Source organism: Opisthocomus hoazin, chromosome 17, assembly GCF_030867145.1.
Source record: "Opisthocomus hoazin isolate bOpiHoa1 chromosome 17, bOpiHoa1.hap1, whole genome shotgun sequence".
Taxonomy (NCBI): domain Eukaryota; kingdom Metazoa; phylum Chordata; class Aves; order Opisthocomiformes; family Opisthocomidae; genus Opisthocomus; species Opisthocomus hoazin.
In genome coordinates this window covers 5,070,769-5,095,684 of record NC_134430.1, presented here as the reverse complement: position 1 = coordinate 5,095,684, position 24,916 = coordinate 5,070,769, and the positions used below count along the sequence as shown (strand labels likewise).

The 24,916-nt window shown below is 52.5% G+C and overlaps 1 protein-coding gene across 1 annotated transcript; it reads left to right on the top strand.

The window, feature by feature from the left end:
• The first annotated feature begins 20 nt into the window (after positions 1–20).
• On the top strand, positions 21–22,963 carry YTHDF2 (YTH N6-methyladenosine RNA binding protein F2). The gene is made up of 5 exons (XM_075438099.1): positions 21–144; positions 373–397; positions 716–795; positions 5,011–6,597; positions 22,005–22,963. The coding sequence occupies exons 1-5, from the start codon at positions 118–120 to the stop codon at positions 22,026–22,028; spliced, it is 1,743 nt and encodes a 580-aa protein (XP_075294214.1). The 5' UTR covers positions 21–117; the 3' UTR covers positions 22,029–22,963.
• Positions 22,964–24,916: the final 1,953 nt, after the last annotated feature.

Below are 24,916 nucleotides of genomic sequence, written 5' to 3'. Positions count from 1 at the left end.
CGCCGCGGGCCAGTCGGAGTCCGCCAAGGCAGCCGCGCCGCGCCCGCGCCCGGACAAAGCCGCCGCCGCCCGCTGCCCCGCCCGGCCCCGCCCCGCCAGCAGCCCTGCCGCGGAGCCATGTCGGCCAGCAGCCTCCTGGAGCAGGTAGGAGCCCCCGCCGCCGTCCCCCGGCCTCTCCCCCTCGCGGCGCTAGGCGAGGCCGCGGCTTGGGGCCTAGCGGCGGGGGCGCGGGCCGGGCCCGGAGGCCGCGGCCTTCACCCCCCGCCCCCGGCTCGGCTCCTCAGGGCCGCGCGTCCATTGTGCTGCGGCGCGGCCCGGCCCCCCCGACTGACCGCTCTCCCTCTCTCTTTCCATGCCGCGCTGCCGCGCCAGAGACCTAAGGGCCAAGGCAACAAAGGTGAGAGCCCGGGCGCAGCGGGGGGGTCTCGGGGCTGGGAGGGGACGGGACTGGGCACGTCCTCGGCTCTCCGCTCTCTCAGCGGAGCGGGTGGGGGAAAAACAAACCGGGAGCCGGGAAGCCCGCGGTCGCTGGTGGGGCTGGGGAAGGTTCGCGGCCTTTAACGGGGTTTGTGGGGCGGTGAGGGGGCCGAGCGCAGTCTGCTCCGGGCTGCTGAGCAGCGGTTCTCTGGCGGGGTCCATCTGCGGATGCTTCAGGCGGGTGAGCGTTGGGGTGTGTCGGCGGAGTGCTTGCTGACGCTCTGCCTCTTTCCCCCAGTGCAAAACGGATCTGTGCATCAGAAGGATGGTTTAAACGACGATGACTTTGAGCCCTACTTGAGCCCTCAGGCCCGGCCGGTGAGTACCTGCTGCCCCGGGGCTTCCCCCTGCTCTCTGCTGAAGGCGAATTTGGCATCTTTGTGTTGCTCAATCTCCGCTTACCGCGCTCTGCTCTTTGCCAGCTTTCGCACCATAACGCGCTATTCCATGTGTGCCTTTCCCCAGGCAGAAAACACTAAAATCTCTTCGGTTATGGTGGGTGAGGTATAGAGTTTTTAGCAACTTTTGGGAGATGTAGGGACTTCCTACAGTTGATGTTTGGCTCACTTCTGTCAGCCTAACTGCCTTGAAGTTACCATTTCTGCTCTTTCAGTTTTACTGTTACGACCTCATTTCCTTGCTGGTTTCTGGTTCTTTACCCGGTACGAGGAGATGCACTGGATTGCATTGTGAAATTGCTTCACATGGTGCAGTTGTGCTTCGAGGGCTTTTGGAGGATGCTAGCAATGTTTTTATCTCTCTGCCACGAAAACTGAAAATACATATCATGGGGTTTTCTCTCTTTGTCCCCAAAAAACCCCACAGAACACACATGTGATAGGGGCTGCTAAGACTTGTTGAGAACTTTAGTTAGAAGTCGATCTGATGATCAGCTCGTGAAAGTCAGACTTCCAGCTGCTTTTCCTTTTAACTTTTGCTGTAAGATTAGCTCTGCTGTTAACTGTTTTTTGTTTGGTTTTCGTAATGAGCGGTGAGAGAGTGACACATAACAGATGGAGTTCAGCTGATGAGCTGGTACAAGTCAGTGTTAGAGATAAACATCTGTAGTAGCACTGGAGCAGTTAGTTCAGTCTCTTGGCTCCTCTTTCCCCCCAGTGGTGATTAGCAAAAATAAGCTGTTCTGGTTTTCCCTTTTTCTATTTTTTTGATCATTTTTACTAGTCAGTGTATTTTTTCAGATAAGCAGTGCATGTTTTATTGAAACACAGGAATGGCTTTCTGTCTGAGTTAAATTTTCAACAAGTATTTTCCTAGTTTGTGCTGAAGACATGAGGCTAAATGTGTGTAAGGTCCTGTCAGCTGTTCTGTGATCTTCAGAATTCAGCCCACCTGTTAGGATAACTGACTGCCTGCAGCTCCCTAAGAAGTTACAAGCCTAAGTTGGACCTGCGTAGGGTGAGAGAGGGTGATTGCTTTCTCAGGTCTTGAAGAAAACTAGCTACTTGTGTCGTAGGTATCACTTAATGGTGGGGTTTTTCTTTCCTAGAAGTTGCCATTGCTGATTCCCAGCTTCCCTCTGAATGTGGAAGTGTTTCCTGCAAAGTGTAGCTTTATGTAAATCACCTAAAGAGAGTGGAGTTTACTATAATACTAGAAGCAACATGATATTACCCTATTTTTCATGTTTCGTGGAGAACTTCTGAATATTCAGTTTCTCTTTGCATGTGTCACACTGATAAAGATGTATTTTAAAAATAAGGAAGTGATTGGAGCACACCCCAGGAGGTGGAGCAGAGCCATTGCTCCAGAAATTCAGCAGGAGTGAGGTAAAACCGCCGTGTTAACTTTGAATGAAACTTTAGGGTGACTTTATCTCAGTTTCTCTCCGTGCTGTGTTGCTTGTTGGCTTTCATCGTGTTTTGACCCCTGATAGAACAGAAACCAAAACCCTGGGGTTCAGTCTGGAGGGGACCACGTTTCTGCTGAGCCAGCCAGCCAGGGTCAGAAACACAAAGGCAGCGAAGCGTGCAGCTCTTCTCTGAAGATGGGAAAGGGAGTTACCCATAAGGCTCTGAAGAATCAATTAAATGCACCCCACTGCTGCAGGGTAATGCCAGTGGTTTCTGCTGTTGCTTGTGGAGCTCTCCCCACAGGTGCTGGGTAACAAGTTGTGGAGCTTCCTGGCTCTTCGCTTGGGAGCTGCTGTTTCAGGTGCGGCAGTTACTGGCTTATCACCCCAGTAAATTAGGTTACTGTGTATTTTAAAGCTCAGATACACAGTAAGTGATTCCTCAGCGGTTTAAAAAAACAAAACAAAAGCTCAACAGCAACAATAAGTAAGCTTAAACCCTGATTCTGGTCTTGAGGTGAGGAGGAATAGTGGATTTGAGGAGATAACTGTACAAAAAGTCTTAGTCATTGGAGAGAGTTAAAAGCTGGTGAAGTTTTATTTGCATACTAATCAGTAACTGTGTCAGTTGTGCGAGTGCAGGGTAGCAGAGCGAGGTGGCGTGTTTGGGAGCGAAGCGGAGTTCAAGACATTGGGGCAGTGACACCAGCGGGCCTGTCTTACATCTGCTCTGAGCTGGCTCAGCTGTTGTTCAGCTCCTCTGCTCCCTCCGTACCACGCGAGTGTAGCTGGTGAGTGCTCTGCAGGTAACAGCTTGATACAGGCTGTGGTAAAATACCTCACAAAGTTACACATCTAACAGCACAGAAGAAAATATCATGAGGTGACGAGGGGACAGGTTTTAATCTGATGGTAATTTGCTTTGTGTGCTTTGAGGGAGAAGCCTGGGGAGAGGAAACGGCTGCTCTGCCTGCTGGGCTCAGGTTTTAGGTCCGGGCCAGCACGTTTACGTTCCATTAAAGCTAATTTCAAGGAGAGTATATTGTTACTTTTATAATTGAGGGGATTATCTTTTGAAGAGACTTTGCTGGTTCAAAATAATAATTTTTTCTTCCTGAGTTCCTTCATTTGCCTTACAGAGTAGTCAGTGTCAGTATCTGTGCTTTTGGACAGAGCGAGCCCTGAAGATCGTTCGTTGGTTTGGGTGTAGCAAGCCCGAGTTCCTCAATCAGTGAAACTGAGCCCTGGATGGGAGTTAGGTTCGGCACGAGTTTGCTTTTGGGACCCCTTTGGGAAAACCAAAAGGCTGGAGAGAGTGTCCGTGAGTTTTCATGCGTTCACAGCATGAAGTAACACAGAAAGCTTTAGTGTTTTATACAACAAAACAAACCTTGTCTCCAAAAACATTCTGTTAAAGAATTCCTGTTAATTTTTGTAAAGTTGGGCCTGGGTTAGCCCCAAACCTGTTGCTTTCCTCTAACGTGTGGGAAGGTGGAGAGGCAAACCAGCTATTTCTGGAGGGTACCAGAGCCATGTTGAGAGCCTCCATAGATTTCAGAATGGCGTGAAGCCCTCTGGGAGCTGCACTTGGCACGTGCAAACATGATTCAACGAAAAATGGAGTAGAGCCTGCTGCAAGCCAGGCTTTTAAGCGGGAGCTGAACCTGACTTTCATCTCATCTGCGTTGGGCTGGCGTGTAAGCGGCTGTGGAGCACACAGGTTCAAATTACTGGGTGATAATGTCCATTAGTGTGGCTTTAACCGCTCCCCGGAGGGGGCACCGCTTTGAATGTGAAATGACAGATGTTTTTCATGTAAGCAAATCCCAGGGATGCCTGAGACTTCCGTAATTGTAAAATTAGGCATTTGTTTTCGTGACCTAAAGGCTACTTGGATGTTAAAAGGAAGACCAAGGCACAGAGCAGCTTTTTTTCCTCACTGAATCCGAAGGCTGCTTTCTTGTGCTGCTGCTGTCACCGTGCTATAAAAGGCTCCTGTTGAAACCCTATTGATTCCTCCCCATTTTCAAGTATTTTTTTAGAATGTGCCTGCGGCACTGGAGCAGTTTGTGGTTTGAGGAGTAGGCTTTAAATCCCTGTTTGTTTGCAGGTTCTTGGAATGTTATGAGCTCTGAAACTCTGAATTGTGGGCATAAAGCTGTTTCCACAGGTAATAAGTTTAAGAAAGGCAGTTAGGGACGTTCATGGTTTTGGCAGTGCACTTTCACTGGACCTTTTACCTCCATGTTCCACTTCTCTCTGCATCCTTTCCCCAAACCCTCCCTCAAATACCAGAAGAAGGGCTGAGAAGTACATCACCCAGGCAGGAAAAACCCTCTTCAGCAGTAGCTACAAAAAGTAGAAGGTAACATTTGGATGCTAGGGAAGGTGCTGGTTTTATAGCCTGAGCAGGAGCTTGAGGACAGTCCGGTGTCCAGTCCCACATCAAGCATCAGGAGCACCGTGCGCTCCCATCTGAGCATGGGAAGCTTGCTAAGCCTTTGTGTTTAATCTTTCTGGCAATGGAAGAGTTTTTAGAGCGCTTCTAACAAAGGAGGTGTTTCAAGGCTGGGCCTGTTTGTCTGCCCAGCCCTGAGGTAGGGAGGGGTGGGGCATGGGAAGTCAAAGATGGCTTTTATTCCTGGTCCCTTGAAATATATTCAACTCATTCGAACTATTCAGTGCTGATTTTTTGTGGGTTTGTGTTGTTTTTTTTTTTCCAGAATAATGCATACACTGCAATGTCCGATTCCTACTTGCCAAACTACTACAGTCCCTCCATTGGATTCTCCTACTCCTTGGGCGAAGCTGCCTGGTCCACGGGGGGTGACCCACCCATGCCCTACCTAACCTCCTACGGACAGCTGAGCAACGGGGAGCCGCACTTTCTCCCAGACGCGATGTTCGGGCAGCCAGGGGCCCTTGGCAGCACTCCATTTCTCGGGCAGCACGGCTTTAACTTCTTTCCAAGCGGGATCGACTTTTCAGCTTGGGGGAATAACAGTTCTCAGGGACAATCCACTCAAAGCTCTGGCTACAGTAGCAATTACGCCTATGCCCCTAGCTCGCTGGGTGGAGCGATGATTGATGGGCAATCTGCTTTTGCTAACGAGACTCTGAACAAGGCTCCTGGCATGAACACCATCGACCAAGGGATGGCAGCTCTGAAGCTGGGCAGCACAGACGTTGCAAGCAGCGTCCCGAAAGTCGTGGGTTCGGCTGTCGGCAGCGGATCCATTACCAGTAATATCGTGGCGTCAAACAGTTTGCCTCCAGCTACTATCGCTCCTCCGAAGCCGACCTCCTGGGCTGACATCGCTAGCAAACCGGCTAAGCAGCAGCCCAAGCTGAAGACCAAGAACGGCATTGCAGGTTCAAGCCTTCCACCGCCTCCGATAAAACATAACATGGATATTGGAACTTGGGATAACAAAGGGCCGGTGGCAAAAACCCCGTCGCAGGCCTTGGTGCAGAATATTGGTCAGCAGCCAGCCCAGGTGTCCCCGCAGCCCGTGGGTCAGCAGATCAGCAACAGCCCGCCGGTGGCACAGCCTTCGGGTGGGCAGCAGCCCCAGCCGCTGCCCCCGCCACCACCGCAGCCGGCCCAGCTGCCCATGCCACAGCAGGCAGCTCAGCCCGCCCGCTGGGTTGCCCCTCGCAATCGCGGCAGCGGCTTCGGGCAGAATGGAGTGGACGGTAACGGAGTGGGACAGTCTCAGGCCAGTTCTGGTTCTGCTCCTTCAGAGCCGCACCCGGTCTTGGAGAAGTTGAGATCCATCAACAACTACAACCCCAAGGATTTTGATTGGAACCCAAAACACGGCCGGGTTTTCATCATTAAGAGTTACTCTGAGGACGATATCCACCGTTCCATTAAATACAACATCTGGTGCAGTACAGAGCACGGCAACAAGAGACTGGATGCCGCCTACCGCTCCATGAACGGGAAGGGCCCCGTTTACTTACTGTTCAGCGTCAACGGTAGTGGTCACTTCTGCGGAGTAGCAGAAATGAAATCTGCTGTGGACTATAACACGTGTGCGGGTGTGTGGTCCCAGGACAAGTGGAAGGGACGTTTTGATGTCAGGTGGATTTTTGTGAAGGACGTTCCCAACAGCCAGCTGCGGCACATCCGCCTAGAGAACAACGAGAATAAACCAGTGACCAACTCCAGGGACACTCAGGAGGTGCCTCTGGAAAAGGCTAAGCAGGTGTTGAAAATCATTGCCACCTACAAGCACACCACCTCCATCTTTGATGACTTCTCACACTATGAGAAACGCCAAGAGGAGGAGGAAAATGTTAAAAAGGTAACTTGTTTGTCTGTCTCGGCGCAGTCCTGTGGGGCAGGAGGCGGAGGAGGGCTGCCTTGTGCCGGGCTAAATCCGGGGCGTGAAGGCGTGGGCTTGTGAGCGAGCTTGGTGGGCATCGCTCTGCCTTTTGGCTGCTGTGTGCTCACCCGTGGAACCCGCTGCCCGAACGGCAGCCCCGGGGTGGAAATGGGTGCCAGCAGCCCGGCAGAGCGGTGCCAGGGGGCTTGCCCAGGCCCTGCCTGCAGTCCACTGCCCTTCGGTTACTCTAAATCTCAGCTTTCCCTGAGTGCTGTCTTCTAAACAAAGTTTAGTTGTGTGCTGTTGTCAGCTCCTGGGTCGGAACGGTTTGAAGTAGGAGATCAGTTGGGGGGCTTGGGGAGTTGTCAGAAAACAGCTGGGTCTTTGAACGGCTGCCTAATCCACCCCCTGCCCAATGCGGGGTCAGCGTGACAGATGTTTCCCACCGCTTGTAAAACCTCCGGGAATGGCAGTTCCTGTCCCTCCCCAGGCAATCTATTCCTATGCTTAATTATCCTTCCTGTTAGAAGGCTTTGTCTAATGCCCAACCCCAATCTCCCTTGCCGCAATTGAAGTCGGTGACTGCGTGTGCTCTCTGTGGCGGGCGCGGAGCGGGTCGTGCTGTTCCTGCCGGCAGCGAGCTCGGCTGTCGCTGCAGCCGCTGGGCTGTCGCCTACGTGGGCACTGCCCAGCAGCGTCGCACGCGAGCGGTGTGCTCGCCGCCTGCCCGCTCTGCTGCTCTGGCTTGTTGAAGTCCGTTATCATCATTGATTCGTTACCAGGAGGACTGCTAATTGAAAATCCTGCCCGGACTCTGGGAGGAAGTTCAGTGACCAGTGGGCGTGGAATCGTATCTGGGCACGGCTGGGTTGAAGTCACCTGCGGCTGACCTTGCCCGCAATAGGGGTCTTGCTTGTATTTGATCGAAACAGTCATTACAAATCAGCATTAGCACAGGTTTCTGGGAGTTTGCCAAGTTTTCTGATGATCTCTTTAGTTTCAGCAATGGGGAATTTTCTGCCCAACAGCTGAGGAACTGAATCAGGAGCTGCAACTGCTCACTATGACAGTGAACACAGCTTTTAGGGGTTTTTGTGTATTTTACTTGAAGCGTTGTCTGTATAAATAGCAGCACCCGTACGCAGAGGTGGTGACGTTCTGCCGCTGATGAGCCTCGTGCTTACAGTGCCCGAAGAAAACCTGTAAGGGAGGAACACCTTGCAAGGTGTCGAGGTGCAAACTTCATTTTTGTCAGAACCTGAAGATTTTCTGTGACTTAATCCTGAAATCGTTCCGCTTGGTACCCAGCCTGTACTGCAGTGGCGATTTCTCTGACTCAGGTTTTGTATGCAATCGGAAACCTCTCCTGTGCAGGACACCTTAGGAAGTGGGACTTACCCTGTGCTCCAGGTCTGACTTCAGGGAGCAACCGGTGCGAGAGGGGCAGACCTCGGCGCAGGGGGAGAGTGCGGGGAGGGGGGGACGTGTTGCCGGAGGGCAGGTGGGAGTGGGATGGATGAGAAGAGTTGATGCTGGGGGAATGTGAAGCAGGTAGGAAGCGGAAGGAAGAGCAACGGTGTGGGGAAGGCTGGGGGAAAAGTGGACAAACCGATGCTCGCTTCTGCTGGAAAGGTGCTGTGTTTGCAAGTTCCTTGTCACGTCTGAAAATCAGAAAGATATTAAAAATGTGGCTTAGTGATTTTCTTAAAACTGTAAGCCATCTTTACTCATTTTTCAGTTAAGTTTTGAAGGCTTCTCCCTGGCTTACTTCAGTTTCTCTGGGACGTGCCGGCGTTTGCGGGGCAGCAGCAGGGCTGGCTGGTGGGCGTTCAGTGAGCCATCCCCCCCGTTCTAGGGGATGTTCGCGTTGATTCAGTGTGGCACTCCAGCGCAGAAGCAGTTGATTAGGAAAACATTTATTCTTTGGAAGGGAACTTAGTCATACGTCTCTGGAATTTGGAGGCAAGGGGGGAGTCTTGCAGATAGACGGTTGGTGTTTGCTCTTTGCCATTGACTCACTTTGTTGCGTGCTCAGGGCCCCTGCCCAGTAACATCCGGCACGGAGGAAGTGACTTGGTCTTTCTTTCAGCAACAGTTTGACCTCCTCGATTGCTCGCTGACGCAGCCTGGAAGATGGTTGAGGTTTCTGTAACTGCTCTTTCATGGTTTCATTGAGCAGCAATCTTTTTTTAGTCAAGGAGGGGTTTTTTTTTTCTTGGTGTGAATGCTGATGGTTTCCCTGGGACTGTGGGTGGCAAAAAACCCCAAGCCATGCTCTGTCTGCCTTGAAGCATCTCAGATAATCACCTGGAGGAAAAAAAAAAAAGACATCGGAAAGCAGGGTTAAGGCACTGGAAAGTTAAAATGCTGCTCTGGCAGCAGCCGGCAGCTCAGCTCCCTGCCTGCGGTCTGTCAAGCTGCTTTTGTGTCCGGGAAATCCCATTGCTACCAGCTCTTTGTCTCTGCCACCACTCTTTGCATGGCAGGGGTATGTTAATGTTCTGCATTCCTGTTCCTTGAAGCTGAAATGTCTGGAGGTTTGGCTTGTTTTGAACTTCTAGCAAGCTACAATTGTTTCATTTGGCTTCCACTTGCCTGAACCTTTGTCAGATCTGCAGTTTGATTCTTGCTTGCTACCCAAGCAGATGGATGAGCTCTTGTGAAAATCTGGGAACTCTTGAATATTCTTCTGTACTTCTTGCTGTTAGAGTCACTTCTCCAGAATTCCCTAAAATAGTTCCCAGAAATCATATGGAAAGTGCTTTGCATGGTGTTCGTGCTTATTCCTCTTGGCTGGTGAAGGAGGGTAAATGGTTCAGCAGTGAAAACACTGAAATCACGCTCTTGCTTGTCCTTTTCTGTCGCCTGTGCCCATCTTGTCCTCCGAGACTAACTGCCATTTCTTTCAAGTGTCTTGCTTTGCTCTACTAATCCAGTTTCTTGAAAGATTTGGATGGATGTTCTCCTGACCCAAAATGCTGAAGCTGACTCAGGTGGGTGCAGTCCCACCTGAAGCCATTTTAGGGCTTCCCAAAACCCCTAACAGCTGCTTTTATGGCAGAGCATGTCACCAACTTCCCTGTAAGGACTGGTTTATCATTACTTTTAAAAAATAATTTAAAAAACCCAACAAAAGTCCCTAGTGCATAGTAATAACACTGGTATTTCTAGGAATGTTGCAGTGACCTCAGTGTAAAGATCTCGGATGGTGATCTGCTAGCGTATGAAAGGTTAACAGCTTTCCTTTTGTGGGAAAGCAATGAATGTCAGCCCTCAGGGAAGTTTATTTTGGTTCTTTCTCCCGTTCCCTTGCCCGGTGTTGGCTACTGGCTACTGATTTTAGGAAGGATATCCCATGAGAACCAGTCCTGTCCTGTGCCTTCCAGGGCCGGAGCGCTCAGCTGTCAGGTTTGCCGTTGGCAAGAGGCGCTTGGCGTTGGGACTCGGGTGGGTGTTGAGGCAGGGTGAGCTGTGCAGGATGGGCTGGGTTCTTGGAGGGGGGGTGGTTCACGCTGAGGTCTGCCAGCCTCGAAGCAGAAAGGTGTGATTCGCCAGATTGGAGCCGTGATTTCCTGAAATGTGCTGCTTTGTGTCGCAGCTGACACCGTCTGCTGGTTAGAGGAGTATGAATAGCGGCAAGTGGCGCTGCCCCCCTTAGAAGGTACGATTTAAGGGAGAACGAAGTGGTGTTGTATGAGCCTATTTGGGACTAGCAGAGTGTTTCACAGTCACTGTGAAAAAGGAGTGCTTTCTGATGTATTTTGCAAAGCTCTTTTTTTCTTCCCAACTGGTGATCTCGGAGGGGAGGAGGGAGCGTGTTTGCTATGGGGTGGGCTGGCGCTTCTTTCTCCCGCTGTTACAGTTGTCCTGGCTGGCGCTGCCTTTGCTTTGGCTTTACCATATCCAACAGGACAGTGTTTCTGGCTACGAGATTCTGTTCCTGAAAACTGCGTACCCAGGCAAAGCCAACTGTTTCCTATGACAGCAAGGGAACACTGCTTGCACTCGCACAGTTCCTTTCATCCCCTGATCCCAAGGCGATTTGCTTTTTCTGCTCCAAATCCTGGCCATAGTGAAGTTAATTGATTGATGTACCGGGACACAATTTCCTTGCTGCAAATACCCTCCACTGTCCGACAACGCACGCGGTTTCTCTCACTTTATTTCCAGGCCTTTTAAATCCTGTACGTGTGTGTCCATGCTCGTGTATTTGCCCAGTAATAGAGGAAACAGAAACCATACTGCTTATTCTAGTAGCTTGTTACTGGCTGTTTGACATAAGGAGTGCTTTGTGCTTACACTATTTTTAAGCCAGCACTACAAAGCCCTTAACAGCATTCTCGTGTATTTTTGCTTGTGTTCTAGCTTTGTTTAAAGGCAGGGGAAAACTGGAGGATGAGGCGTAGATCTAGCTGGTGCTCTAACCCAGGTTTTCTGCTGTGAGACATGGGACTTAGCTTCCTCATCTCTAAACCAGGAGCAGCGGGGAACAGTTGCACTGCAGCAGTGGAAGAGCAAGGCTGTTGTACTTGTCTCTCACTGTTAATATCTTGACACCAGTCTTTAATGTAATATTTTAATATATTAATATTATAAAATAAAATGGAATGTTATAAAATAACCCCTTTGCACCTCTTACAGTTATGGCCTTGAGCAGGGGGAGTTCAGTTCATGTCCTGCTCTTGGGAGCTTGTTCCCAGCTCACTTGTTGCCTGCTTGGGGGGGGACAAGGCTTCGTGCCCCCTCCCATCCACATTATCTTCACCTTGGCTGGGTGATTTCAATTCCCAGTTGCAGAATAGCCTGAACTGATTGTTCTTATAAACATGTTAATTGAATTCATTATGAACATACCGATAATTTAAGACATTCATTTGAAGTTTAAAAAGAAAAAAAAAAAAAGACTTTGTTCTGCCTTCAGCAGCTGAGTTGCAGTTGCATGTGTGGCTGACAGATTCCCTAGAAACAGCGTACAGCGTGGAGGGTTTGGGATGCGAGAAGGGAATGTGTGAGATGTCAACAGCGGTGGCTTCTCTCTTCCCACCGCCCCCAAGAGTTCCGAGTAACTTGCTGCCGCCGAGGTTAATAGCTGCCGATGCAGGCGTTGTGTTCAGGTTATTTTATTAACAGCTACTTCTCCAGAAAAAGTAGTTTTCCTTAGAAGATGATTATTTGCCAGCTGTTTTTATTCAGCGAAAGCACCAGGGCATGGTCATGTTCAGTTCCCTGGATTTTCAGTCTAATGCAGAAGTGCCGTGGGTCACGAGACGTGGCTGAAAGCTGATTAGGATCCTGAGAAAACTGTTGAAGCATATTGATACGTGAGCCTTGTGTATATGCAGTACAGCAAGAATAGCTCCATGCACAACGTTCCTCACTTGTTCTTAACGAAAATGTCATTCTGTAGTGGTTTGCTGTCTGAAAGGAGTCACTTTTTTCTTTTCTGTCTCCTGTGAAGTGTTGTGTGACAGGTACTCATTTAGGAAGCTTCTTGTTCTGTACTGTGCAGTCGTTCTTGCCACAGTTATTAGAGTCTTCTTGTTTTCCTGGATGTTCTTGTTTGTACCTGGTAGTAATTGTACTGTCTTAGGGCTTTGGGAGTTCATAAACCAATTGCTTTGTGGTGCAAAACGCTGGATGCTTGCTGGCTAGAGCAGTGCCGTGCTGCTTTTACTGTAGCAAAGTTACCCAGGGAAGTCTCCGTTAACAAGGATTGTCATTATCCAGGCTGGTGGCTGGGATAGAGAGCCGATTGTGGCTCCTTCCAGTGACTGGCTGCCCAGTGTGAGGCTTTTTAATTGTGAATAACTCATGTAATAGTGCACTGGAGCAGTTCGTAATAAAGCATTTGGATTTTGTAAGCCGTTCTGCAGCAAGAACTTGGAAATGAAGACTGCATTTCTGGTTCCGTATCATTGGAACGCTTTTTTATTAAAAAGACAACGCTGAGCTTTTTTTTGTGGTTGACTGCAGAGCTGTTTCTTGTAATGTAATACCAGTTTAGAAGACTTTGATAAAATCTACCTAAAGCTCGGTCTTTTGTTTCTAATGCTGGGGGGAAAAGAAACCACGCTATTTTAGTTTCCTTCCCTGTGTGTATCTGGACACAGGGGGAAGGCTCTGCTCTCTTGGTTCTTGTTACTTGTAATTTGATGCTGTCTCCTGTAAAATTACTTCAGAGAATTTCCCATCATCATCTGCAAACCTTTAAGAAATCGTGAAGTCCTCATCGTCCACCTTTGGGCTGTTGCAGGCCAGCCCGCTTTGGGGTTCACCTGATTCGAGTGACGTGTTCTTGATTTGTTAAAGGAAGTGGAAAAAAAAGTTGAAATATAAGACTGTGTTCTAGTGCATACTGCGGAGTGTTCCCTTTCGAGTGGCAGAGAAATGAGGGACACACAAAGGGCTGTGGGGAGCGTTGGCGCTTGAGCTTGTGCATTCAGCTCGTCACGCTTGACAGAAGTAGGCAAATAGATCTCCTCTCGTCCTTTCATAATACAGAATATTGTTTTTCTTGTAGCATGAAGTATTTCTTCTGCCTTATCTGGGATGGAGGTAGTATTTGAGTCTCAAACACACGAACAACAGCAGTGGGTCAGACCATAAGTCTGTGTAGTCTAATATTGCAGCTGCAAGATCTGCAGGTCTGCTGGACATGTAGCAAGGTATCGCTCGAGCATCCTTGCTCTCTTTTTTCCAAGTTTAAAGCTCTGTGTGCAGCTAACAATAAAGTGGTCAAGCCCAAATGCTTGTAAGGACAGTGCAAGCACATATTGATCCATCTCTAAAGGTTTTCTTTGCCTTTAACAATTTGTGGCTCAGGAATTTCTTTGACCTGGAGGATGTATCTTTGTCTTTAACAGCTCGTGATTTGTCTTCTTGTCCAAGATTTTGATGCATTGCTTGACTGTCCTCAGGATCCTGTGGCAGCAAATTCTTCAGCTTCATTATGTGTTGTGTAAAGAAGCAGGTCCTTTAGGTTTGCTTGGAGTCTGCCTCGCGTGATGCTCCTGAGTTGTACTGGCAGAGGTGGCAAGCTGTTGATTTCCGTGTCCTCTCTGTGCCTGCTCTGCTTTTCCAGTCGTCTCTCTTCCAGGCTCGAGAGCTGGAGCACGGTGGGTCTGAGATGGAAACCCTTCTGTCGTTTGCACATCCCCGTTGCTCTGCTCTGACCCTCTTCCTGTTCTTCTGCGTGCCCGTAGAGACGGAGAGGAGCAGAGTTACGCACTGCTTGGCACAGAGGTGCAGCCTGGGTTGGCGTGAAGGCACGGTGAGGTGTTCTGTTCTGCATGATGTTTACTTTGCTCGATGGTAGGCATTTTCCTGCAGCTGTAGATCTGACCTCCTGTTTCCGGTTGTTGATGGTCAGTTCAGAGCCTGTCATCGTGGAGTTAGGACTCTGCTTTTTCCCACATGTGCCATCTGATTTGCCTAAACCAGGCAGACCGAATTCCCTGTAATGTCCTGCTGCCTTTTCTCACAAGGTCCTCCGTTTCTTCAGTCGGCTGCTATTTTTATTACCCTGAATAGCTTTGTATCAGCAGTAAACTTTGTCACTGTGTTATTCACTCCTTTCTCTCGATCTTTTACAAGTATGTGGAACCACAAATTCCAGTGAAGCTCCACAGGTTTTCTCTGCACAAGATCACTCCGTCCTTGGCGTTATGCTTGTGTAGTGAGACAGAGGACAGCACAAAGGCATTATTAACTCCACAGCTGTGATGATTTTGAAACACTGAAGTGGGGGCCCTTCCTTTTCTAAAGAATCACGTGGCACTCGTTTTCTGGTGCTTATACTTAACGCGTGAGCTGTGATTTAAGGTAGCCAAAGTCATGAAATACATTTCATGTAAACCCAAATGAGAAGGAACACCAGTCTGTTTAAAGAAAATAAACACCTTGCTGTATCTGGTGTGGGTCAAACTCTGACACGATGCTCAGAGCAAGCTTCTGGTAAATGCTGTCAGCAGTTCGATGCTATTTGCTCAAACTTTCATGTTTACTATTCCCATTGCTTCTGTCCATGCTGGTGACTTGCTGCCCTGCTTTGTGAGGGTTTCGATGCAGACAGATAGGTCAAAGCCAAGTGCCCAGCTCCATACTGGGGAGATTGAGCTGCCCAAATGCTGGCAAACTGCAAAAAGAAACATGGCAGACTTCTCATCGCTTGTGACAGGGAAGAAGAAAGACTCCCTGCTGTAAGACAAGGAGGACTTTATTTTCCATCCTAATGATTTGAAAGGACTTGTGCTGTTGTTATTTTTCTTGTGCTCCAAAGCCAGCAAGTCATTCCAGTCCCCAGTGGTAGCCCAGTTGTCCCAGCATGGAACACCCCTGGGAGTGCTCCCAGGCCACTCTGCGTTGCTCCTGGCTCCGAGTTTTCATGTCTGTTCTTAGGGGGTTTTGCCATCCTGTTCCTGCACAAGTTTTGCCCTGTGGGACATGGCTCTCTATGGGAGGGTAGTTATAAATGTGTGTGGGAGCTGGGCTGCGTTGTTCACGCAGTTAAGTGGGATGTTTAAGCAAGAAGAGGTTCACTCTTTGCATTTGGTTGCATCAGTTTTAAAGGTGCCTTGTGAGATGCTGGGGTGCTGCCATGTGCCTGCCGGTGCTGGACCGCTGGGACCACCTGGCCTGCAGCAAACTCTCTGTGGGGGGAAAGTCCTGGCACTCCTCGTCGTCTTCTCACCGCTAGCCCCAAGCTGGTTGCTCTGACACGGAAATTCAATGTCTGGTGTAAAGTGCGTGGCCGCTGTGGTGTGCGTGTCCCCTGGCGTTCAGGCGTGTTTTGGCTTGCAGCTGTAGTTGAAGCACCGCATCTTGCTGTTCCTTGTGTGTCCTCCGTGACTTCTTACCCTTCGGGCTAAACGGTGAGGTAACCGATGCAGAGCAACGCCACGGTGCGCTCGGATTTCAAGAGGAAGCCAGAACTTCCAAACTGCCCCGACGTGCGTGCTTGGAGTGGTGACAGGGGACACTGGTGCTTCCTGGTGTCTGTCGCATTTTGGGGGGCAAAGTCTGAATTGCAGGGGCTGGCCAGGCACAGTTGCATCCCTGCTTGGGTCGCGCTTTCTCAGTGGGGCGAGCTTGCCCCTTTGGGGGTTCTGTGGATGTTTGGGTTTGCTCCATTAGTTTTAGATCTGCAAAACAAAGGGCAAAGTGTCGCTTCTATTTGCCTATCTCCTGTCTTGGTATTGAGCTCCGTTCTGTGAATGGGAGGTAGGATGAAGATCTCTGACTGTAACCAGATCACTATCTGATTTTTATCCCCTTTCCTAGGTGAGACAGACTAGGATGTAGCTTTTCTCTGTAAATCCGATGGCTTTCTAATACTCTGCCCTAGTGAGGCCCCATCTGCAGTGCTGTGTCCAGTTCTGGGCTCCCCACTTCAAGAAAGGTGAGGAGCTACTGGAGAGAGTCCAGCGGAGGGCTACAGAATCACAGAATCACAGAATACTAGGGGTTGGAAGGGACCTCTGTGGGTCATCTAGTCCAACCCCCCTGCCGAAGCAGGGTCACCTACAGCAGGCTGCACAGGACCTTGTCCAGGCGGGTCTTGAATATCTCCAGAGAAGGAGACTCCACAACCTCCCTGGGCAGCCTGGGCCAGTGCTCCGTCACCCTCAGAGGGAAGAAGTTCTTCCTCATGTTCAGACGGAACTTCTTGTGCCTCAGTTTGTGCCCATTGCCCCTTGTCCTGTCACTGGGCACCACGAGGGTGATGAGGGGACTGGAGCATCTCTCCTATGAGGAGAGGCTGAGGGAGCTGGGCTTGTTCAGCCTGGAGAAGAGAAGGCTGAGAGGGGACCTTAGAAATGCCTCTAAATATCTGCAGGGTGGGTGTCAGGAGGACGGGGCCAGACTCTTTGCAGTGGTGCCCAGCGACAGGACAAGGGGCAACGGGCACAAAGTGAAGCAGAGGAAGCTCCAGCTGAACCCGAGGAAGAACTTCTTCCCTCTGAGGGTGACGGAGCCCTGGCCCAGGCTGCCCAGGGAGGCTGTGGAGTCTTCTTCTCTGGAGATATTCCAGCCCCGCCTGGCCACGGTGCTGTGCAGCCTGCTCTGGGTGACCCTGCTTGGGAAGGGGGTTGGATTGGGTGATCCTCAGAGGTCCCTTCCAACCACCACTGTTCTGTGATTCTGTGACAACAGGAGAACCTCAAGTTTGGTTTCTAAATCAGTTAGGACTCGAAGCTCTTTGTGGAGCAGGTGAGCATGATAAGAAACTGATACATCATCCATCAGCTGCGCTGACCGTGACTGTGCCTGGAGCTGACCCTGCTGGGAAGGCTGTGCTGGGCAAGTCCGAGGCGATGGGCTGCTGGAGCTGCAGCTGTGTAAGACAAGGCGGGCGTGTGCCTTGGAGACACGGGCATGTGGAAATCCGCAACGTGGTTTGCCGGTATCACACCCGCCGCGTAACAGGCGGCGGCGATGGGAGGAGAATTCGACGGTGAAACGCTGCATCGCTGCAGCAGTGTCGTGGGCTGAGTCGGACTGCTGAGCAGGGTGTCTGAGGAGCGAGAGGTGCGTGTTTGTGTCTTAAGGCCAGTATTTGATTGCTCAGCCCTTCAGGGAGTGATATTGGGATAGCGTGGACCATACGAAGCAATCTCCTGCCGTTCCTTTGTGGGCTTTTACTGGGTGAGCGATGCCTATTGCTTGCAGGACCTTCGCAGTTTGAAGCTGAGACTGCATCCGGGCTTGCCTGCTGCCTTCAGGCTGCTACGCTGTGCTCCAGGGCAGATAAACCACGGCTCTCGTTCTTCTCCAGGCCCACCCTTTGAGTATGTTCTTCTATTTCCCCATCTGTAGTGTGGCAATGATATCCTTACCTTTGCCAGAGGAGTACTGAGTTTGAACTTTGGTTGTTAATCAGGGTAAGAGCCTCTGAAAAATGTGCAGCGTTATCACCTATTGTCATCGTGCAATCTGTTGAGCCTTTTGTTGTTGCTGGCTCCCTTAAGTGTGACTAGATAACGTAATCTCTCATCAGCCTTCTCCACCAGCTCGTTCAGTTGCTGTTATCAGGACCTGGCTTGTGACATTGCTGCAGCCCCAGGAGACTGCCGTGACACCACTGAAGTGGCTTAAGCAGGGTGATTAGAGGGCTCCTGACACACGCTTGCCTCGCTGGAGCTTGGTGCCTCTAGACACCACCAGCCCAGCAGCAGGCTCGCAGTGACATGTGGGTGTCGGTGCTTGATGCGAGCGATGGCGTGCGTCTTGCTGGTCGTCGGCGTATCGCTTTGCACTGCAGCCATTTCAGTGCTGCCATGCTCCTGCCTCTCTGGCTGCCGAGGGATTTGATAGATGGAGACGAGAGTCTGAGCTGCGGCCGCTTTCTTGCTCGTCCCACGTGGATCAATAAGGCCCAGGTCTAATGAGGGTGCAGCCGAAGAGAAGAAAACACTTTCTGGTGGAATCTCTTCGCTCTCCAGGCACCAGAGCAAAGCGCAGTGTGTGCACACAGATGCTGCTGTGCCCTCTCCGGGCTGTCCCGTACCCGGGAGGGCTGTCGGTTACACCATCGCACAGCCCCTGGTTTCGGAGGAGGAGGATGAGCCAGAAAGGACAAATCGTTTTCAACACCGCTGACCTTTGCTGTGTGTTCTGGTAGGTCTCTCTGCTGCTTTGCTGTGATTTGGGTGCTCACCTGTACCTCCCCAACACCCCGAGGACCAAGATGTGTTCATGGGCTCTGCTGCAGTTGAGCTGGCAGGTTAGCATAAAAAATCCTGCAGGTTCTGGCTACCCCCTTTCCCGGGAGGAGGTGCAAGAGAGGGGCTGTGAATCTCCCCGAGAAGAGCAAGAAAAGCGATACTGAAATTAGGGGAGAGCAGAGAGCTGTTCCTCGCCTGCGTCGAGCCCTGGCAGCCGTGCCCTCGGCAGTGCCGCCTCGCGGAGGGCAGGGCAGGCAGCCCGAGGTGGGGGCTGAAGGCAGCCCCTCCGGAGTCCACAGCAGGCGTGCTTAGATGCCACGCTGCGTTTGGCCACTGCAGACTCCTGAGGAGACTGTTTGCAGAGCCGGTGGAGGGGAGCGGGTAGTTCTGCGCCGGTAGTTCGAGGCTGAGTAGCAGGAGGTTTTAAACAGAAGACTGGGTTGAGAAAAATTGGCTTATAGTCCACCCTGCAATTAAGATGTTGACTTCAGGCATGTCTCTGGTCCCCTCTCTAGCTTGGGGACATGGGGACATCTGCTCTAGCTTCTTTTGAAGGTGGTGCCTTCTGTTCTGGCACACTGGGGTTGCAGGGGCGGGGGAGGACTTTTGTGCCAGGCTGGTCCCTGTTACCCATACACTGGCCTCAGGAGCAGCTTCACCTTCGCAGCGGGCAGGAGAGGTGACTAACTGGGGGGCCGTCTGGTCAGCTAATGGGGTGACGCACTCAGCAGGACCCTCTGCCACTGTCTGCGGCTGGCCTGGGACACTGAGCCTGGCTGCCGGCGGAGAGGGGGGCCGGTCAAATTGGCAGCCGGCTTATCCCGTGCCCGCCTTGGGAAGACAGCGGCATTAGCTCCGGCAGTCGCGGCTTCTTCCCGAAGGAATGCGTCATGTTGCCATCTGTCCTTGTTTAACATAAGGTGCTGGCTGCCAAGCCGGGCAGTAGAGAAGGGACAGGGCTTGGCACCTTCCCGTTGGTGTGTGGCTTTCCCTGCAGCGCTTGTTTGACTCGGTGCTCGAGACTGGCACTGCTTCCCAGCATGGCAGGGTTTTTTTTTGCTGTTTTTTAGCAATGAATAGCACCTGCAACAGATTTGGGCAGACGTACTGGAGAAGAGGGGAGTTAAGTCTGCTTATGTGGGGCAAATATTCTTGAAGAGAACGTGCACTTTCGTCTGATCCCTCTCGGCAGAAGGCAGTCTGTGCGCGGTATCGCCCAGGGCTTGCTTTGCCATCCAGCTCGTGCAGAGGAGTTGGAGCTGAAGCCTCTGTGGGTCACTGTGCGTGTGGCTGAGGGGCTGCCAAAGCCTGGGGTATGGCTTCGGGCTGGATGCAAGGCCCTCCCTCTTTGGGAAGGTTTCTGTGGATGGCTGTGCGTGCTGTTAGCCCAGGATCGGAGCTGCTCGGACACGAGCTCTCCCCAGATTTAGCAGTAAGGGCAGAGGGCATCGTTTCTTCGAGCAACCCGCGTGCTTCTGGCAGCGGTTGCTGCTCCCCCTGCCAGTGAGCTGCCGAGGGAAGGGAAGGTGCCTCTGGTCCCAGGGTGAACATGGGGCAGGGGGAAGTCGGGGGACGCAGCCCTGGGCAGAGCAGCAGGCTCGCAGGGAAGCATCCCGAGCTGAGACGCACAGATACCAGTCTCGGAGCCCTAACGAAGCGACATGAGCTGACACTGCAGTTGTTGCTTTGCTGTGGAGGTGGGATAGACTTGGCATCTCTCAGGACTGGCTGAGGTGGTGAGTAACTCGCCCCACTGCCGAGCATGGGAGCCAGAGCCAGAACGCCATAGTGCCCTTCACGCGAGAGGCTGCGGGGACGTGCCTGTGCTGGGAGAAGGTGCGGGGAGGAGCATCAGCCCGGAGCCCTTAAGCTGTTGACAGGTTTTATTTATGAAGTGGTGCCGTATGATCTGGAAACGGCGCTTGGAGCGTGGGCTGGGCAGCGTCTCTTAACCCTTTGGGATAGTCTAGACCTGCTTCTGTGCAAAGCTGCTGGGTTTGGGTTGAGCAGAGAAGAGACTGGCACGGGAGAGGACATGGTAGCCCTGGTTGTTGCCTGGGTGTTTTTGGTGCTGTTCTGCCTGTTCAGCTCGGTGCAAATGTTTGTCGGGACAGCGCATTCCCTCAGTGCTGGAGGAGAGATGTGGGTGAGCACCAAGGGGCTGGTAGCAGCAGGCAGTGGGAAACCCTTGTTGAACCTGTTAGCTTTCGAGTGAGATGCCATCAGTAGGTTTCAGAGTTACCAGCGAGGTGTCCTGCTGGTAGCTGTGGGCTGTTGCAGTCCCTGCAGACCAAGGCATACGTCGGTACTCCCAAGGTTTGAGCTGCGGTCTCGGATGCTCGCACGTGACCATGAGCCATCAGCATGCCCTGGTTGCCAAGAAGGCCGATGGTCTCCTGGGGTGCATTCAGAGGAGTGTGGCCAGCAGGACGAGGGAGGTTCTCCTGCCCCTCTGCTCTGCCCTGGTGAGGCCCCATCTGCAGTGCTGCATCCAGTTCTGGGCTCCCCACTTCAAGAAAGGTGAGGAGCTACTGGAGAGAGTCCAGCGGAGGGCTACGAGGGTGAGGAGGGGACTGGAGCATCTCTCCTATGAGGAGAGGCTGAGGGAGCTGGGCTTGTTCAGCCTGGAGAAGAGAAGGCTGAGAGGGGACCTTAGAAATGCCTCTAAATATCTGCAGGGTGGGGGTCAGGAGAACAGGGCCAGACTCTTTGCAGTGGTGCCCAGCGACAGGACAAGGGGCAACGGGCACAAACTGAAGCAGAGGAAGCTCCAGCTGAACCCGAGGAAGAACTTCTTCCCTCTGAGGGTGACGGAGCCCTGGCCCAGGCTGCCCAGAGGGGCTGGGGAGTCTCCTTCTCTGGAGATATTCCAGCCCCGGCTGGACGCGGTGCTGTGCAGCCTGCTCTGGGTGACCCTGCTTGGGCAGGGGGCTGGGCTGGGGGATCTCCAGAGGGCCCTGCCAACCCCTGGGATTCTGGGATTCTGTGAGCTGGGGTGAAGCCGCGGCTCTGTGCAGCAACCCGCTCCCCCGGCAGCAACTGGATGCCAGCAGAGCAGTGCCGCGGGCCCCAGCATTCCTTCCTCGCTTCCTCTTCCTCCTCCTCAATGCAGGGGCTCCCCTCTGTCCCCACAGTGCTCCCGAGCCTGCTCCCAGCGCTGCCTGAGCCTGCTCCAGCCTGGAGCTGTGCTTTGCCCTGGCTGAGGTGTCTGTGGGTGCTGTGGGTCCCTGCCCAGGAGCGAGGGGCTTTGCCACCCCCGCTCCCTGCCCGCACCGGCGAACTTCAGCACTGACCTAGACTCCCTTTTTTTCCCCCCTTTTCACCAATTCTCCCTTAGTTTGTCCTTCCTGGTCATTTCTTGGAGTGTTTTCCTGTTCCTCTTTACAAAAAACCCCTCGCTTGGAGCAGCCTGGCGATGTCTGTCATGGGGAGAGCCCCAAACTCTGCCGAAGGATGCTGCCGTGAGTGAGGAAGAGGAGCAGAGCTGTGGTAGCAGCGGCCCTCGTTAGGCGAAAGTGTGATGAGCTGGTAGCCCTTCGCAGTGCAGCACAGCATCCCATTAGCCGTCGCAATACCTCCTTGGCAAAGGAAAAATGCTCCTTCTCAGGCTCTGCCCGCGTGGGACAGGTCTCCGTCGCAGATCCTCATGTTGAAATGCTGATGCGTGAGAGCGGTGCGTAAAATTGCTCGCAGCTAATGTGTTCTTTTTCTTTTCTTTTGCAGGAACGCCAAGGCCGTGTCAAGTAAAAGGCCACTTCTCCCACAGAGACTGCAGCAGAGATCGCATCCTGGTTATCTTTCGGAGAGAAAGAGGGAGCAAAAGTATCCCGGAGAGAATTAGGACTGTTGTTTTTTTTTTTCTTAATTTCATTGACTTCAAAAAGACTCTTACAAACTTGCAGTTGGAAAAAAAAGAAAAAAAAGTATTGGAATTTCACAAGACATAGGACTTAAAAAACAAAACAAAAAAAACCCCAAAAAAAGTCCCTTCTAGGTAGAGTATAGGTAAAAACTGTCCCCTTTCTTTTGGCTTTGGTTGTGATTTCAGAGCATACGCTTTGTTTTTTGTCTTTCTACTATTTTTTTGTGGATTTTGAAGTCCGTAAGCGGCATATGCCTTTTTTTCTCTAGTTTTTAAACCCCACCGCTTCCCCTCCTTCCACGCCCTCGCGCCTCCTTCCCCTGGTTTTGACATTTGCACTTGGAACACCGAGCTGTAACATCCACTGCCGAAAGTGGAGTAACTTTTTTTTTTTTTTTCCTCTCTCCCCACACCCCGGCCTGGAAGAGGAGGAATTTGACGAGAAAGTTGGGGTTTTGACCTAAGACGAATTGAACAGAAATTGTCCACGAGGTTGTGTCTTAAAGGTGGTTCATTTTTCTCTGACCCTTTGTTACTCAAAAGTCAAGTACTAGGAGTCCTAAGAAATGTTCTGTTCTTGTGCGTTATACAGATTTACAGATTAAGTCTGGATTAATTTGATTTTTGAAAGCTGAGAACAGTGGTAAAAACTTGTTTTGTTTACAGGAAGATGAATTTTGGACAAAAAAAAAAAAAAGAAATATTGTAAAACGTGTAGTGAATATGTTTCTTCAATTTCTTGCTAAGCCAATGAGGAATGGGCGTTGCCTTTCTTTTCACCATTAATCACTTCTCAGTAATAAACGTGAGATCCCGTTGAGCATCACTGTTGTCTGCTGCTCCCTTCCAGCACTGCCCACTCCGGCGTAGCGAGGCGGTGCGCTCCCAGTTGTAGATTCTCCTTCTCTGGAGATATTCAAGCCCCGCCTGGACGCGGAGCTGTGCAGCCTGCTCTGGGTGACCCTGCTTGGGCAGGGGGTTGGGCTGGGTGACCCACAGAGGGCCCTGCCAACCCTGACCATCCTGTCATTCTGTGACTGGGGGCTTCGCTGTGCTGTTGATGCCTTAAAACACCAAGCGCGGTGTGGTTTCTCCCTGGGTTCGCAGCAGGGGGCTGTGCCCCGAGCTCAGTCCTGGCCCCCAAGACCCCAAGAGAGCCCCCAGGACACCAAGAGAGCCCCCATGACGCCAGCAAAGCCCCCAGGACCTTAACAGAGCTTCCAGGACACCAGCAAAGCCCCTGGGACCACAACAGAGCCCCCAGGACCGCAGCGAAGCCCCCAGAAACACAGCAGAACCCCCAGGACCCCAACAGATCACCCAGAACACCAACAGAGCTTCCAGGACACCAGAGAAGCCCCCAGGACCCCAACAGAGCCCCCATAACCCCGACAGAGACCCCAGAACCTCAGCAAAGCCCCCAGGATCTTAGCAGAGACCTCAGGACCCGAACAGAGCCCCCAGGAGCCAAGCGAAGACCCCAGGACCCCAGCGCAGCCCCCAGGACCCCAACCGAGCCCCCAGGATCCCAACAAACACCCCAGAACCCAAACAGAGCCCCCAGGACCCCAGAGAAGCCCCCAGGACCCCAACAGAGACCCCAGGACCTCAGCGAAGCTCCCAGGATCTTAGCAGAGACCTCAGGACCCCAACAGAGCCCCCAGGACCCGAACAGAGCCCCCAGGAGCCCAGCGAAGACCCCAGGACCCCAGCGAAGACCCCAGGACCCCAGCGCAGCCCCCAGCACCCCAGCGCAGCCCCCAGGACCCCAACAGAGCCCCCAGGACCCCAGCGAAGCCCAAAGGATACCAACAAAGCCCCCAGGACCCCAACCGAGCTCCCAGGACCTCAACAGAGCCCCCAGGATCCCAACAAACACCCCAGAACCCCAACAGAGCCCCCAGGACACCAACAGAGCCCAGAAAAACCCAGCGAAGCCTCCAGGACCCCAACAGAGCCCCCAGGACCCCAAGAGAGCCTCCAGGACCCCAACAGAGCTTCCAGGACACCAGCGAAGCCCTCAGGACCCCAGCAAATCCTCCAGGACCCCAGCAGAGACCCCAGGACCCCAGCGAAGCCCCCAGGATCTTAGCAGAGACCTCAGGACCCCAACCTACGCCCAGGACCACAACAGAGCGCCCAGGACCCCAACGAAGCCCCCAGGACCCAAAATCAGCCCCCAGGACCCCAGCGAAGCCCCCAGGACACCAACAGAGCCCCGAGGACCCCAGCGAAGCCCCCAGGACCCCAACAGAGCCACCAGGACCCCAACAGAGCCCCCAGGATCCCAGCGAAGTTCCGAGGATGACAACTGAGCCCCCAGGACCCCAACAGAGACCCCAGGACCTCAGCGATGCTTTCAGTACACCAACAAGACTCCAGGACCCGAACCGAGCCCCCAAAACCCCAGCAAAGTCCCAAGAACCCAACAGAGACCCCAGGACCCCAACAGAGCCCCCAGGAACCCAGCGAAGCCCCCAGGACGACAACAGAGCCCCCAGGACCCCAGTGAAGGCCCCAGGACGACAACAGAGCCCCCAGGACCCCAACAGAGCCCCCAGGACCCCAGCGAAGCCTCCAGGACCCCAGCAGAGCCCCCAGGACACCAAAGGAGCCCCCGGGAACCCAGCGAATCACCCAGGACCCCAGCAGAGCCCTCAGGATCCCAACAAAGCCTCCAGGACGCCATCGAAGCCCCCAATAACCCCAACAGAGCCCCCAGAAACACAGCGAAGCCCCCAGGACCCCACCGCAGCCCCCGGGACGACAACAG